The sequence below is a fragment of the Mesocricetus auratus genome, unplaced genomic scaffold (assembly GCF_017639785.1).
Source record: "Mesocricetus auratus isolate SY011 unplaced genomic scaffold, BCM_Maur_2.0 Super-Scaffold_100013, whole genome shotgun sequence".
Taxonomy (NCBI): domain Eukaryota; kingdom Metazoa; phylum Chordata; class Mammalia; order Rodentia; family Cricetidae; genus Mesocricetus; species Mesocricetus auratus.
The window spans coordinates 57,126,101-57,141,381 of record NW_024429196.1 but is presented as its reverse complement, the minus strand read 5'-3'; the positions used below and the strand labels follow the sequence as shown (position 1 = coordinate 57,141,381).

Sequence of the window (15,281 nt, the reverse complement as noted above, 5' to 3'; positions counted from 1 at the left end):
TTATTTCTCTAGGTGTGACTTTTCCATATCAACTCACTTACTGGACGAATAACAACCTATCTCGCAAAATGTGTCTACACAAGATGGAAAGGAACTACACCCACTTTGCCAGTTATTGCTTTATTGCTTCTCCACCATCAAGCAATCCCCCTTTATCTGCTCTGTGAGAACCTGGTAGAGCCCCTGAAATATTTTTCTTTTGCCAACTGACACAATGTGAAGCAGTTGGTAGAGGCTGCTGGAGACATATCACAAAGGAAGGAATTTTAAGTCCCCTGGGCTACTCCGCTCTGCTTTGCGATAAGGACAAAAAGGGGTGCTGGACTCCCCCAGTGGCTCCCTCAGAGACCAGTGGCTTCCTCCAGTTCCTCCCAGACATTTGCTAACAATTTTCTGTCAGGCAATGTTCCCAAGACAGCCTTTGCTAAAAGAGTTATTTTTATTACATAATGTGTGGTTTCTTCCTCAGGGCTGGGTCCTTACTACACTTGCTCAGATGGAAGGAGAAATAGCTCCAAGAACGCCTGACCAGAAAAGTAGACTCACGATTCACCATGGATTTAAATGTGTTAGTCACCATCTTTTGCAGAGCAAAACTGATACTCTGGAGTGAAGGAGACGTCCAAGTTCTGTACCTACTAACAGTATCTCTGTTCAGGATTCTTGTCAACAAAAAAGACACAAAACAGTCTGGCACCTTCAAGGAACCTACTAATCTGGTGGGGACACCAGAGATAAACAAAGAGATATTTCAAGACAGTAAGCTTGCACAATGCAATAGTGAGCACCAAGAGCTTGTATATAAGGCTGCATGGATCTCAGGCTAAGAGGCTATAAAGTTTATCTTACTGCAATAAACAATGCATTATCTGCAAAAGACATATTCCATAGAAAAGTCTGGTCTAATCAAATGTGCCTCCAAATCCCTCAATGTCTTTCAGTAATAGGTACTACCCAAATCACATGAGCTATAGATTCCTGTGATCGGTAATTTCACTATCAGAGGAAAAAGGAGGTAAACATCTGGGTAAAGAGGAAAAAACAAAAAGAAAAGCTGTTTCTAGTAAGCGTGCCTTTGACAAGAGCCCTGCCTAAAAGATTTTTAAAGAAGAGATTAGAGAAATGTGGTGACTGTAATCTATCAAGGCGAAATTAAAATGCCCTCAATAAAACTCCTCCACATGAGGCTATTACGGAAACCCAATAACCACACAGTTGAAAATAAATAACCATCATTCACTGAAAGACAGAAAAGTGATTTGGGGCTGAAAGCAGAAATAGAGAGTACCTTTGTCTCACAGTAAGAGTGACAGTGGGGAAGCACAGAGATAGAAGCCCAAGAATAGAAGGGCTCTAATGAACCATCTGGAATGAAGGCAACAGTATCAAAGGGGAAGAAGAGAAACTAATAATGACTAGTAGTGACTTCTACAAGCAATCTATACTGGAGACCAGAGAGGTGTTTAAATAAAGGATATACACACTACTATGCTTCAATGAAGGGTACACTGCACTTGATATCATGACAGTCAAGGGGCACAACTGAAGGAATAATGCCTTCTTCAAGCTCCTACCTTCAGAAAACGCTCAATGACCTCTTAAAAGGCCGTGTATGGTATATGGACTTAACACTAACATCTCGATGAAGTGCTATTTCAATAAATGTGTTCTGCTTAAAATTACATCAAAGCTTTCTTAGTATACCTTCACATATCTCCTCTGTAAAAGTATTTCTTTCTTTCAACATCAATATTCATGAATTATATGCTTATATTAAAATATTTATAAATTCCTTATAAATTGTGTCTTCATTTATTAAGACTTAAAGTTTTATACTTTACAAAAGAATAAGAATATCAAAATCATTCTAAGGAGTAAGGTAAAAACATCTTTATAAATAAATAAATAAGGCTTTTTTTGACAGAAGCAGGCATGACTTTAAAATACTATTTCTAACACTTCATAAAAGAAAGTAAAACAGCCCTCAAGAAAGTATCAAAGACAAACATAAGTAAATATAATTTTATGGAACGTATTACATCGCTGTTGTGGTTTCAGATTTCCTGTAAGATCAATAATATCTTATACTAACAAGGAGGATGAGAATCAAAACAGATGCACACATTATTACATAAATTGTGCATATAAGTGGTTTTTGAAACTAGTTAATACAGAGTGGCAAGTCTCTTCAAATGGGATAAAACTTGGAAGCAGTGAATGCAGATGTGCATGTATGAACAAAATTTCGAATGCACCTCCCTCAAGGCATGAGGCGGGGGATGCAAACAAGCTTAGGAAACTCAGATTGTGCAGCCGTGACTGAAACACAAACTTCAGGACACCTATCTCCTCCACAACTTCACAGTTCACTAGTACAGACGACCAGTGCAGGCAGCTGGGAAAACTGGATAGAGCACCTTCAATCACAGTGGAAGACAGAACAGTTCTAAGCACTGCTCAAGGTATGTATTTTTCATTGATATTTTTAATCAAGCTACATTGATTACTTTTCAACATATACCTGAACCCCTACATATTACCTTATTACGCCCACTTTTTCGACTTCTACAAATGAAACCATATTACCAAAGTTTCTGTAGCTTTCTTTTACTTACTGCTCAATACTGCTTCTCCTATTTATTACACTGACAAAATTATAATGATCATTTCTACAGGTCCATGATCCTGTGGAATCAAACAAATACATTCCAATTTAGTTCACTAAATTGGCATTATTCCAATTTTCATATAAGTCTAATAGTTTTATAAAAAGTTAGTATCTACTTCCTGGTAAATAACACACAACCAAACAAGGCTTATCTTAGTTTCTTCAATATAGTCTGAACATAAATGGCCATGGACAGAGACTTCCATGGCAAAGGTTAAAGTAATTCACCATTTTTTCCTTTCTGGAGCTTTTTCCCTTAAAGAATCTCATATTTCAGATATTAAATTCCACTGAGATAAGAACAAGAACCTCCTATATTTTCTTCCACAATTTTTAGAGACTTTCATTTCATAGATGGATTAAGTCACCCAGAAAAGAATTTTGCATCCACTGAGAGATCAAGATCAATTATCCCATGGATCACTGTTACAAAACAATTAAAACAGAATTTAGTATCTTCCCATTTTTGTAACTTCATTCATATTTTGTAAGTTCATAAAAATGATTGTTTCAAAAGTCTCTAATTTTTAATAAATTATGTATTTATTTACTTACTTATTTTACATCCTGGCCGCAGTTTCCCCTCTCTCCTCTTCTCCCAGTCTTTCTACCAACACTCCCCTCTGTTCCCACCGCCCCAATTCACTCCCCCTCCGTTTCTGTTTATAAAAGGGCAGGTCACCCATGAGTACAAAAAAGCATGGCACATCAACTTACAGTAGAAAAATCTCCATTTTATAAACTTTCTGCCACTCCTAAATCATTTTACATCTATAAATTGCATGTCTTAATATCTAGTAAAGAAAACCTTTACACTTAATACTGTGCCCTGAATTTTATATCAGTCCTCTTTTCGAATACCCAGGAGTTATTGTCAGATTTACATAAGACAGAAGAATTACCATCTTCATGGCATTGTTTTCATGGATAAAACTACTTATATATAACATACATTTCTTTTATCCTTTTATTATATATTTAGTGGCATTTAATTATTTTATCCATAACTATTTTGAGTAGTTTATGCAGTATTTATAAAAGGACTTCAAAGTTTTAACTGGCACTTTGAATGGAATCTTTATATCATTACATTTTCTATTTGTTATTGCTTAAGATAAGAAATATTAATATTCCTACATTTGCCTTGTGCCCATTACCCTTGCTTAATTGTCTTTGAATTGACTTCCTAGTCTGGAAATTCTATTAAATTTTTGATATGCATTTCCCTAATGGCTAAAGATATTGAGCACTTTCTCAAGTGTCTCTCAGACATTTTATACTCCTCTATTGAGAATTCTCTGTTTAGTTTGTACCCCATTTTTTAATTGGATCCTTTGGCGTTCTGGAGACTTGTTTCTTGAGTTCTTTGTAAATTTTGGAGATCAGCCCTCTGTCAGATGTGGAGTTTGTGAATATCTTTTCCCATTCTGTGTGCTGTCGTTTTGTCTTGTTGACTGTGTCCTTTGCCCTGCAGAAGCTCCTCAGTTTCAGGAGGTCCCATTTAATAATCGTCAATCTCAGTGTCTGTGCTACTGGTGTTATGTTCAGGAAGTGGTCTCCTGTACCAATTCGTTCAAGGGTACTTCCCACTTTCTCCTCTACGAGATTCAGTGTGGCTGGATTAATGTTGAGGTCTTTGATCCATTTACACTTAAGTTTTGTGCATGGTGATAAGATATGGATCTAACCGCAGTCTTCTACATGCCAACATCCAGTTATGCCAGCACCACTTGTTGAAGATGCTCTCTTTTTGCCATTGTATAGTTTTAGCTTCTTTGTCAAAGATCAAGTGTTCAATGGTGTGTGGGTTGATATCAGGGTCTTCAATTCGATTCCATTGGTCTACCTGTCTGCTATTGTGCCAATACCAAGCTGTTTTCAGGACTATAGCTCTATAATAAAGCTTGAAGTCAGGGATGGTGATGCCTCATGAAGTTCCTTTATTGTACAGGGTTGCCTTGGCTATCCTGGGTCTTTTGTTTTTCCATATAAAGTTGAGAAGTGTTCTTTCAAAGTCTGTGAAAAATTGTGCTGGTATTTTGATAGGGATTGCATTGAATCTATAGATTGCTTTTCTTAATATTACCATTTTTACTACGTTGATCCTACCTATCCAAAAGCATAGGAGATCTTTCCATTTTCTGGTTTCTTCTTTAATTTCTTTCTTTAAAGACTCAAAGTTCTTGTTATACAGGTCTTTCACCTGTTTGGTTAGAATTACCACAAGATATTTTATGGTGTTTGTGGCTATTGTAAAGGGTAATATTTCTCTGATTTCTTTCTCACCCCCTTTATTGTCTACATATAGTAGGGCTACTGATTCTTTTTTAGTTAATTTTGTATTCTTCCACTTTGCTGAAGGTATTTATCAGCTGTAAGAGTTTCCTGGTAGAATTCTTTGGGTCATTTATGTAAACTATCATATCGACTGCAAATATTGAACGTTTGACTTCTTCCTTTCTAATTTGTACCCCCTTGATCTCCTTTTGTTGTCTTATTGCTCTAGCTAGAACTTCAAGTACAATATTGAAGAGATATGGAGAGAGTGGACATCCTTGTCTTGTTCCTGATTTTACAGGAAACGCCTTTAGTTTCTCTCCATTTAGTTTGATGCTGGCTGTTGGTTTACTTCATATAGCTTTTATTATGTTTAGGTATGTTCCTGTTATCCCAGATCTGTCCAAGACCTTTATCATGAAGGGGTGTTGGATTTTGTCAAAGGCTTTTTCAGCATCTAGTGAGATGATCATGTGGTTTTTATTTTTCAGATTATTTATATGGTGGATTACAAAAATTTTTTGATATGCATTTGTATTATATAAAAGAAAACAGGTTTAGCTCCTATTATCCAGTGTTTCTACCTTCTTTTCTCTAAGATTTCTTATATATGTGTATGAAAGAGAGACAGAGACAGAGGCACACAACAGAGAGACATAGAGACAGAGAGATGGATATGTATAATGGTATGTGCATCTGAGAACAAGTGCATGAGGAGGCCACAAGCATTGGATCCCCATAGAGCTGGAGTTACTGCTTGACATAGATAATGGGAACAGTATACACTCTTAACCACTGAGCCATGGCTCCAGCCTTCATAATCTCTTTCTTTCTGTTTTGTGGAGGCTTTGTAATTCAATGAGTAGAATCAGGGAAGCAGGTGACTCTGAACAGAAGCTGATTTTGATAGCAAAACGCATAATGATTCATCATTAGTTATAACAGCTGCTGCAAGTGACTGACATATCATTTGCAAAGTTCAGGAAGTTCCTTTATATTCTTAGTTTGCTAAAGTTTTTACCATGAATCATTAAATGTATTTTTAATACTATGAGATAAGTAAATGTCAAATTATTTTCTACATCTATTAAGATAATCAGATGCTTTATTCTCTTTGTATGCATTAATATGGTAGAATACAATATATGTAAACAATAATGGAATGGGACGATATTGAATTAAATCTATAATTTCAGTCAATAAATGTTAGCCTGTTAATTAAAGAAGAATGACTGCTACCCATAAAGTTAAATTTCCAAAGTTTCCTTTTCATTTAGCATGAATATAAACAAGTATAACCTCATAAGATGAACTTGATGGATGTCTTTTTTGTTTTCTCCTTTATAAAACAAATTACATAAATAACAGTTTGATAAAAACACACCGAAAATGAAGAAGCTATCAACTCCAGACTGAATGTCTTTCAGGTTTCTATTGTGTGTCATTTATATTCTTTTCTTTAATGTGTCCTAACTTTAAAATGAATTGGTGGTTATGTTCCCGTGAAAGAGAGGGTCACCTTACAGGACATGCTGAGGCAATGTCACTTAGACTGACTGGTCTCAAAGTTTTCTGTGTTTTCATTTTGTAAGAGATGAATCGTATACACATATAAACACACAAGAAAGATAATTCCACATGCACACAATACCCAAGAAAATTACAATTCACACCAATCTCCTTACTTCCGCCATAAAATGCCAAAGTCACTTCTAACATTATTAGGAAGAAAAACCAAAGACCCTGTATTTTCCATACTTGTGTTTCAATACGCATCTCTAAAATAAAGACTTTATAAAAAGCTTACATTCTCATCACATTATAAAAATAAAAGAGCTTACTTTCAGGTGTTTCATTAGTAATCAAATTTCCAACCACATTAAACATTGTTTCCCTTTTCCTGTAAAAAAAAAAAGAAAGAAAGAAAAGAAAAAAGAAAATGTTTTGCCAGCCAGGTGGTGGGGGCCCACGCCTTTAATCCCAACACTTGGGAGGCAGAGGCAGGCGGCTCTCTCTAAGTTTGAGTCTGATCTACAAAGCTACACAGAGAAACCCTGTCTCAAAAATCAAAAAAAATGTTTTGCCTTGGTAGGATCTACACTTTAGGATCAGACGAGTCAATCCTGCCCTTATCACTAAGTTCCATTTCCTAATATTTTGTGTTTCTTGCCATTTGCTTGAACTGAGTCGTTCATTCTATTGAGTAACACTTCCCAAACAAAATCAAAGGGATAGTCTTAGATTTCCAATAGGTTATGAACAGAGCAATGGGCCTACTACACACAGTTCTACACACAGAACTCACAGGAAGCACGTAAGAGCACATGAACCCCTCCACACTCTGTCCAACAAAAGACCTCCACTAGCAGCATGATAGAAAATGATGACTTCGACTCTCCAACACCTCCCATTGCTTAAACACTTTTAAGTGCTTGCTTTTTTTCCTTCAACTTCATTCTGCAAGTCACATTCTGAGCAAACTTGCTGCCATTCCTTGCAACCAGCATTTGGAATACCATTTCTCTGTGCCATACCCTCATATGTTGCTCTCTTTTTTATAGTTCCTATAATGTGACAGATGGAACCAGAGTTTCACTGTGTTCCAATCCAACTGCCATGGCAAGTCTTTACTATCAGTGTCACACCGCTCCCCCATCAGGAGACATAACTCTGAAAGACATCTCCTGTGTGTGTGTAAAGAGGCACACATGCGTATGCCAGTGTGCATGCACTTTGAGACCAGGGATTAACCCAGAATATCATTTCTCTGGTCTCGTTCACCTTGTTTATTGAGACCATCTCCCCCTGACCTAGGGCTCACCAACTGAGGCTCCGGGATCTTGCCACATCTGCCTCAACAGCACTGAAATTTCAAGTGCATGCTTACACTTCTAGCTTTTGTAAGAAGATGGGGATAGAACTCAGGTTGTCATGAGGGCATGAAAAACACTTTACAACCCAAGCTCCCTCCTGAGCCTGATTGATTCTCTTCCTATGATTACTGACATTTAGTCTTACCAATGTTAAGAGTATGTCATGTCAAAGTGCCACCAGCATTTGGTAATGCAAGTATTGCTCTCTGAGCTGTTCTTTAGGAAGGTCTCCTTTTCCAGGCACTACTGTAGTTATCTATAAACTCATTCTCTAACACAGGTCAGAACTTTCAGCATCAGAAGTGACTTCCTACACAAGGATGCTCTTAGGGTAACCCTGTCATCTAGTTAGCTATGGGTTTAGTTTTGCTGTCCTGGGCTCAGTTTTCTGCAAAGACTAGGGGATATCCAGAACTGTATACCCATTGACCTTCTTTAAAAAAAAAAAAACAATGTGTTATACTTGTAACATTTTAAAAACAAATACTGATTTCATTAATTGTAAACAATCTGTAAATAGAGACAAAACAGAGAATTTGTAAAGGTACATCAAGTTTGTTAATAACATTTTCTGACTTCTATACCTTTATTCCTTTTGTCTAGATAATCCACAGGTCTCTGACTGGAAGAAATCATTTCACATCTTTGACCATAACCATGAATTTGTCAAACTCGACCTTTAAGTCACCAGTGTTACTTCATGTATCAAGGTTATAAGAGTTGCAGAAGAAAGTTCATAATTCAGAAGGCTTCTTAGGTTACCTATTTCAGGTTTCATCCAATTTGTCTTTTCTTCTATAAGTTCTCTAATGTTAATACTGCTGCATCTGACACCTTGGGGAAGCATCTACTGGACAAACCTTCCTGTTCCTCACCCCACCCTCTGGGGTGCTTCTGTTTTCAGGTTCTCTGAACATCCAACCTGATCATGCGTTTCTTCACCTACTAAGCTTAGTCAATGTCAGTGTGGAAATACTCAAACATTAGAATTAATACTACACTGATAATTTGGGCTTTCTTTCTTTTAATTCTGACTTCTATTGCACTTCGATCTTTCTCTACATTACTCCTTTTTCTGATGACTTTAACAAAGTGTTTCTTTGTGTCCTTTCTCAGCACTACAGCTTTAGAAGACTTACCTGTTAATTACTCTGCCAAAACTGTTATAGATGTTACTTTCATTTCTCTTTCTTCAAAGAACCAAGGGGCTATTTTCGATAATTACTAAATTAATATACTATCATTGTTATCTGTTTCACTCTCTACTTTTTCTTCTTGAGATCTTCTTGAGAAGGAGGCCTTACTATGTGGCCCAGACTAGCCTCAAACTTGAAATCCTTCTGCCTCAGCCTCCCAAGTGCTGAGATTGCTGGCACATGCACCACACCCAGCATGATTATTTCTTTTACTCTATAATTCTTGTAACTTGTCTTGTACATATAATAATGAATATAAAGTATATTAAATATTAGTAAAATGAAACAATCTATTGTTTTAAGTACATATATACACATAATTTTTAAAAAATTTAAAGTCTTAATCATAGAGAAATGAACAAAAACAAAGGAAAACACTTTCCGTAGGTTAAGAATAGAGATTGAGAATCAAAACTTCAACTGGAATCCAATTGTAGAGAGGAAGGAGTGATGAGCAAAGGGGTCAAGACCATGCTGGGAAACAGCTGACCTGAGCAAGTGAGAACTCACAGACCCTAGAGTGACAGCTAGGGAAGCCACATAAGACCGAACCAGGCTCACTGAATGTGGGTGTGAACTGGGGGCCTGAGCAGTGGAACCAGTATTTATCCGTAGTGCATGCATGGCTTTTGGAGCCCCTTCTCTATGGAGGGATACTCTCTCAGTGTACCTCGGTACTGCCCCAAAGTAATGTGACACACTTTGATGATTCCCCCATGGGAGGCCTCACCCTCTCTGAGGAGTGGATGGGGGTGGGATGGGTAGATGGTGGGGGAAATGGGAAGAAGAGAAGAAGAAGGAACTGGGATTGGTATATAAAATAAGATTGTTTTCAATTTAAATAAAAAAATAATGAAAGGAAAAGAAAGTTAAAAAAAAGAGAAAGGCCAGTATTGAGAAAACAGGATGAGAAGAGACAAGTAAAAAGGAAAATTTGTTTTGGATTTTACAATTTGCAGTAGTGTGAGATAACATATGAGGCATACTGCAGCTTGGGAGACTAGTGTACAGAAAAGACTTCATGAAAAACAGATGGTCTATAAAGGAAATAAAGATCAAGGACAACTCTCTGAATTTCAGCGATCACCAATCTTCAATGACATCAATACAAATGTCTTCAACAAGGAGACGTAGCTAGAGACTCACCTCATGCTTGGAGAAAAGCCGGACGCCCTCCAGCTGGTGGAAAACTGGGTAGTGCTGGGAATCAATCTGGTCACGACGATACACATCGCCCACCACGAGGAAGGCATTAAGTCCTGCATGCAGCAAGTCCCACTGGTGAGCTGATGTGTGTGCTCTCAGCATGTGCCCCCGATTCAGGTAATAGTTGTCTCCCTTCTTCCTGCTGGGGTGGTCCTCTGGGATTAGCAGGCTATCAAAGTTCTGCCATGTGGTGACCACTGGAGGAAGCTGGTCATAGACAGAGAACAGAGGGGTCCTGGGTCGGCCCATGTACTGCCGGTAGAAGTGCTCCTTCACCCGCTCCTTGATCAGCCACAGAGGGTGGTACTTCTGGTTGTGCAGGTTCCTGCCGACCTTGGAAAGGACCTTCGAGGTGAGGTTGGTGTGGTCATCCTGAGGGTAGGATTTTCCCAGCAGCTCTACCACACGGCCTGGAGCACCTTGGGCAGCAAATTGTGATGCAGCTGGCCTTGAGCCGCAGGCCTGATGCTGATGGCACCTGAAGACATGACTGACCTTCCTTACTAGGAAGATGTGTTCATGGGCAGCTCTGATGAAGGCTGAACAGACCATTATAGAAACTTCTCACAAATTCTGGAGAGAGTACACAGAAAAAGCACAAGTAAAATTTCATTCTGTAGACAACAATGCATGCATCCTTGTATTCTCTCAACAGGCTCACTACTTTCCTAGTGACATATACGTGTCCCTGACATCACGTCCACATCACAGTAAGACAACTGAGAAAATCTACTCACAGACTGCTATAATTTGAATATTCTCCCCGGAATTCCTGTTGAAATTTCACTGCCATCTAATAGGACTAAAATGTGCAAAGCATGTGGGCCCTGCCTCTAGAACATGAGTGGGTTACTTAGAGTGGGAGAGGGCTCCTCATACAGGAGTAAACTCAAACCTTGTCCTCTCCTTGCCACAAGATGATCAAATGAGAAGGGCCTAGCTTCATGGCAGTGCCTTGATCTTTGACCCCAAATTCAAGAGCAGGGAGAAACAGCTCCTTGTATTATACATTATTCAATCTGTGGTATCCTGTTATACTAAGAAAATAAAATGACTCTCGCTTGCTGGTGCACACCTTTAATCCTGCAGTCAGGATATGTAGGCCTTTTTCTCTACAGAGCAAAGAATTTAAATGACAGGAGAAGGACATCTAGAAATTAGTGACCTATAAGCATCTTTAGTATTCTTCTGATTTAGTGCAGTAAACACTAAGGCTTTGTCTTAGCATGTTTTCTTTGTTTCATTTAATTAATTAGTTAAAATTTTGAGGCAGGGGTCTTACTTTGTAGCCTTGACCTGCCTGGAACTTGCTATGCTAGACCAAGATAGCCTCAAAGTTATAGAAATCTACCTGACTTTGATTCCTGACTGCAGAATTTCCCAACTAAGAGCCATTTCAGCAGTCATGTGGGATAGACCATTGACTTCTCAGGTAAAATATGAATACCCAGGAATAGATGCACAAACTCTGTGCCTATTAGTGGAAAGACTGTGATCTACTAAGACTGTTTATTTTTTCCATCTGGTGTAATTTAAAAAGAAGCACTCAAGAGAAAGATGTAATGTGATATAGCTCATGTTGAAGGTTTTTTATTAGGGGAAAAGGAATGGGGAAAGGGGCAAGGTAGGGGGAGACCAATATGGGGATAGGAGCAGCAGAGAAGAGAGCAGAGAGAGAAATAGAAAGACAGGAGGTGGACAAGGCTTTTTAAAAGAAAATGTAGTGAACTTGAATAGGTTGTACTCTTATTGGCTGCAGCTAAGGATGTATTCTGTCAGAACCCCAAGAGCAAGCCAGTATAGATGCCTAAATACTAACAATATCAACGAAAGTAGTTTTGAATTCCCCCAAGGACCATAATAACCAGGGTAACTAGAGATCAAAGTTGAAAATTCATAAATAATTTAAATTCTTAAACTTAAGTCACTTGATTTTTTTCAATTTTGAACATTCATTATTAGCTAATTTAAAATATGTAACTTGGTTACTTTCCTTCAATTTCACCAAGAATACATAACTCTGTAGTACACCAAAAGCCTACCTCACAAGTACCTGAGCAGCACAACTACCAGACTCAAAATTCCAGGAGAGAAGAACTTCCAAGAAGCCTATCCCTAGAACTGTTGTGATGAAGAAGCTTTCAGAGATGCCCAGGAACACTCTGGATTTATGCACATGGCATTATTTAGTCACAGTTGTTTCTAGTGTTTTTGGCTGAGCTTCAACTGAAATCTGTCTTCCCATTTATGTTATTCAGTAACTCGTCCCTGCAGTAGATATGAATTTCAAATTTGCACATGCAGCCTTCCACATTCAAACACAAAGCCACACTGTTAAGCTGCTAGTTACCGAGCTCAGTATTCTTGGCAAGAAATAAGAAAACATTTCTTTCTTCCATAGGCATATACTGTTATACAAAGTTCAGGATTGCTTGAAGGGGTACCTTTTTATGGTTATTTATGGTTGCCAACAGTGTTTTATTTTATCAATGTCTTGTCCCACACATGACAAGGTTCCTATAGATGAATGCTATCCTAACATCCTGTAACAATCTTCTCATATGTTAAGCTTGTCCGTGAAAGTATAATTTTTTCATCCTCATTTTGTAACTTTTGATCCATCTGCTCAGCTCTAATTTATGTTCATACTCTCAATTTTGATATCCAAACAATAATTCATTCTTTCTATTATCATCATCTCCTTCCAAGAAGGACACATGACTGGGATTGCTTTTTGGCTTTTATAAATTGAAAGCCTTCCCTCTGCCTCTACCAAATTTTCCATGGGAAATATATTATCTGAAAATGCAGGAGGCCCAGGAAGGCATCCCAAGTGCTGCTCTACTGGTGCAGGGTACTTGCATGTCACCTAGTCACAGCACTGGGTAAGAATAAGGAAACTCTAGCCAGTACACATGCAGTAATTTAACATAAACAAAGTTCAGAGCTCTAAGCAACTTAAGTATTTTTCGAAGGCCTAAGTCTCTTAAATATAGTCCCTTTCCTTAACTTTAATTTTACCCAAATAATGTAGGTCAAATAGTGCAATAAATAATTAAACCAAATAAATTCATAATCTTCAATGTAAGAAATCAAATAAACATTTAAATAAATGAACAAAACAATCTAAACCAAAGGTTAAATCAGCCCCAGGCTTGTTTTTGTACAGAAAGCTTCCTAAAACACAGCAAAGGGCTTTTTTCAAAGCAACTTTTTCAATACATACATCCCCCATGACACAAATAACCTCCAGCATGATCTGGTCCTTTATGAAAAACATTTGCAAGGCCACACTTTAACTTAACTCACTGAGAAGTTTTGTTGTTGTTGTTGTTGTTTTTGTTTTTTGTTTTTTTTTTTGATCTGCTAGTAAAATCGCCTTACTTAAAAATATATTTGTAGACTAAACACACAGAAAGTAGAAAAAGCAGTGCATGGATTAAGTATTGAAATTAATACAAAGGACAAAGGATGGCATGTGAACAAAAGCTGGCAACTTTACAGAAATAGTCATGTGGTTTAATCCTTAAGTCCTTCTCTTAAGTTCTTTGTCATAAAACAGAAAAATGAAAATACACACATCTCATAAAGACTTAATCCAAACCCTTTTCATAAAGTACTCCATTCCTTGCCCAATGAGCTGAAGTGAAACTGACCAGAGACGTCTAGACATCTATAATGCAGAAAACAGCCATACTGTTCACTGAGACTGAAAATTTTGTTTGTTCAGATGATTTTCTATATGTTGGCAGGATGCAGAGGGACTGCACATGAGCAAATTACAAATGAACTAGTTATGCTGCAATTTCCACAAAATAGTAAGAGATGTTGGGCAAAACTGAGGTAAGAGATTAGTTCTAGCAATGTTGACCTTGGGGCTGGCAAGATGTCTCAGCACGAAAAGGTATTGTTGCCAAGCTGAATAATCTGAGTTCCATCCCCAGGACCCACGTGATGAAAGGAGAGAACAGACTCCCAAATGTTGTCCTTTGATTTCTGCACAGGCATCACAGCACAAACATGACCCACAATGCATACACACGCAAACACACTAAAATAAATACATGTAAAAAGGAGGGGGTGCAGTACTGGAGAGATAGCTCAGCAGCTCAGAGTGTTTACTGCTCTTCCAGAAAACCAGAGCTCAGTTCTCACCACTCATGACAGGTAGCATGTAACAGACTGTATGTAACTCCAATTCCAGGGAAACTGATATCCTTGTCTTGCCTCCAAAGGCACCTACATACAAGAAGCATACACTCACACAGACACATACACAGATGAAAATAAAGCTTTAAATTTTTTAAAATATAAAACTTGGACACTAGTGGTAAACAGTAAACCTCGAAATTCTATGCACACAGCAATCAAAACCAGTTCTTGAAGGGTATGATATCAACTCTATCTTCCTATCACTCAAGAGGCTAAGGCAGGGGCTTCTCAAGTTAAAGACCTCTGGAGATATTAAGCAAGACTGTAATAGATGGGCAAAAAACTTGATTCCTAAGATTGTATGTTAATACATAAACTATCTTCTCCAACATCATGTGAATTGTATCCTTCAGATAATAGAAAAAAAATCAGTCTGAAAGGCCCTCAGAAATCATTCAGTCCAAAACTCAGATTCTATACATTAGGACATGCAGGCAACTAGTCAGATGATCTGAGTAGATGGCTGTGGTGGTTTGATAAAAATGGGCCCCATCGGCTCATATACTTGAATGCTTAGTCACCAGGATGTAGAACTCTTTGAAAGGATTAGAAGGATTGGGAGGTATGGCCTTGTTAGAGGCAGTGTCACTGGGGGTGGGCTTTAAGGTTTAAAATAGCTCAAACCAGGCAGCCTGAAGATGAGGATGTTGCTCTCAGTTACAATTCCAATGCCATGCAGGTCACCATGCTTCCTGCCTTGAGGATAGTGAACTAGCCCTTTGAAACTGTGAGCTAACCCCTAATTAAATGCTTTCTTTTATATGACTTGCCTTGGTCATGGTGTCTCTTCACAGCAATGGAATGGTAATTAAAACAATGACTTTCCCCATGTACCTGATTCCCAGGTAA

At 38.0% G+C, this 15,281-nt stretch overlaps 1 protein-coding gene across 5 annotated transcripts in view; it reads right to left on the bottom strand.

Moving 5' to 3' along the window:
- The window catches only part of Fars2 (phenylalanyl-tRNA synthetase 2, mitochondrial), a 402,667-nt gene that overhangs the window by 317,922 nt on the left and 69,464 nt on the right, over positions 1-15,281 (bottom strand). For all 5 annotated transcript variants that reach the window (XM_040755833.1, XM_040755836.1, XM_040755835.1 and 2 more), the window contains one exon: positions 10,161-10,793. In XM_040755833.1, coding sequence (XP_040611767.1) covers positions 10,161-10,772 — 612 coding nt within the window. In that variant the 5' untranslated portion in view covers positions 10,773-10,793. The remainder of the gene's footprint in view (positions 1-10,160; positions 10,794-15,281) is intronic.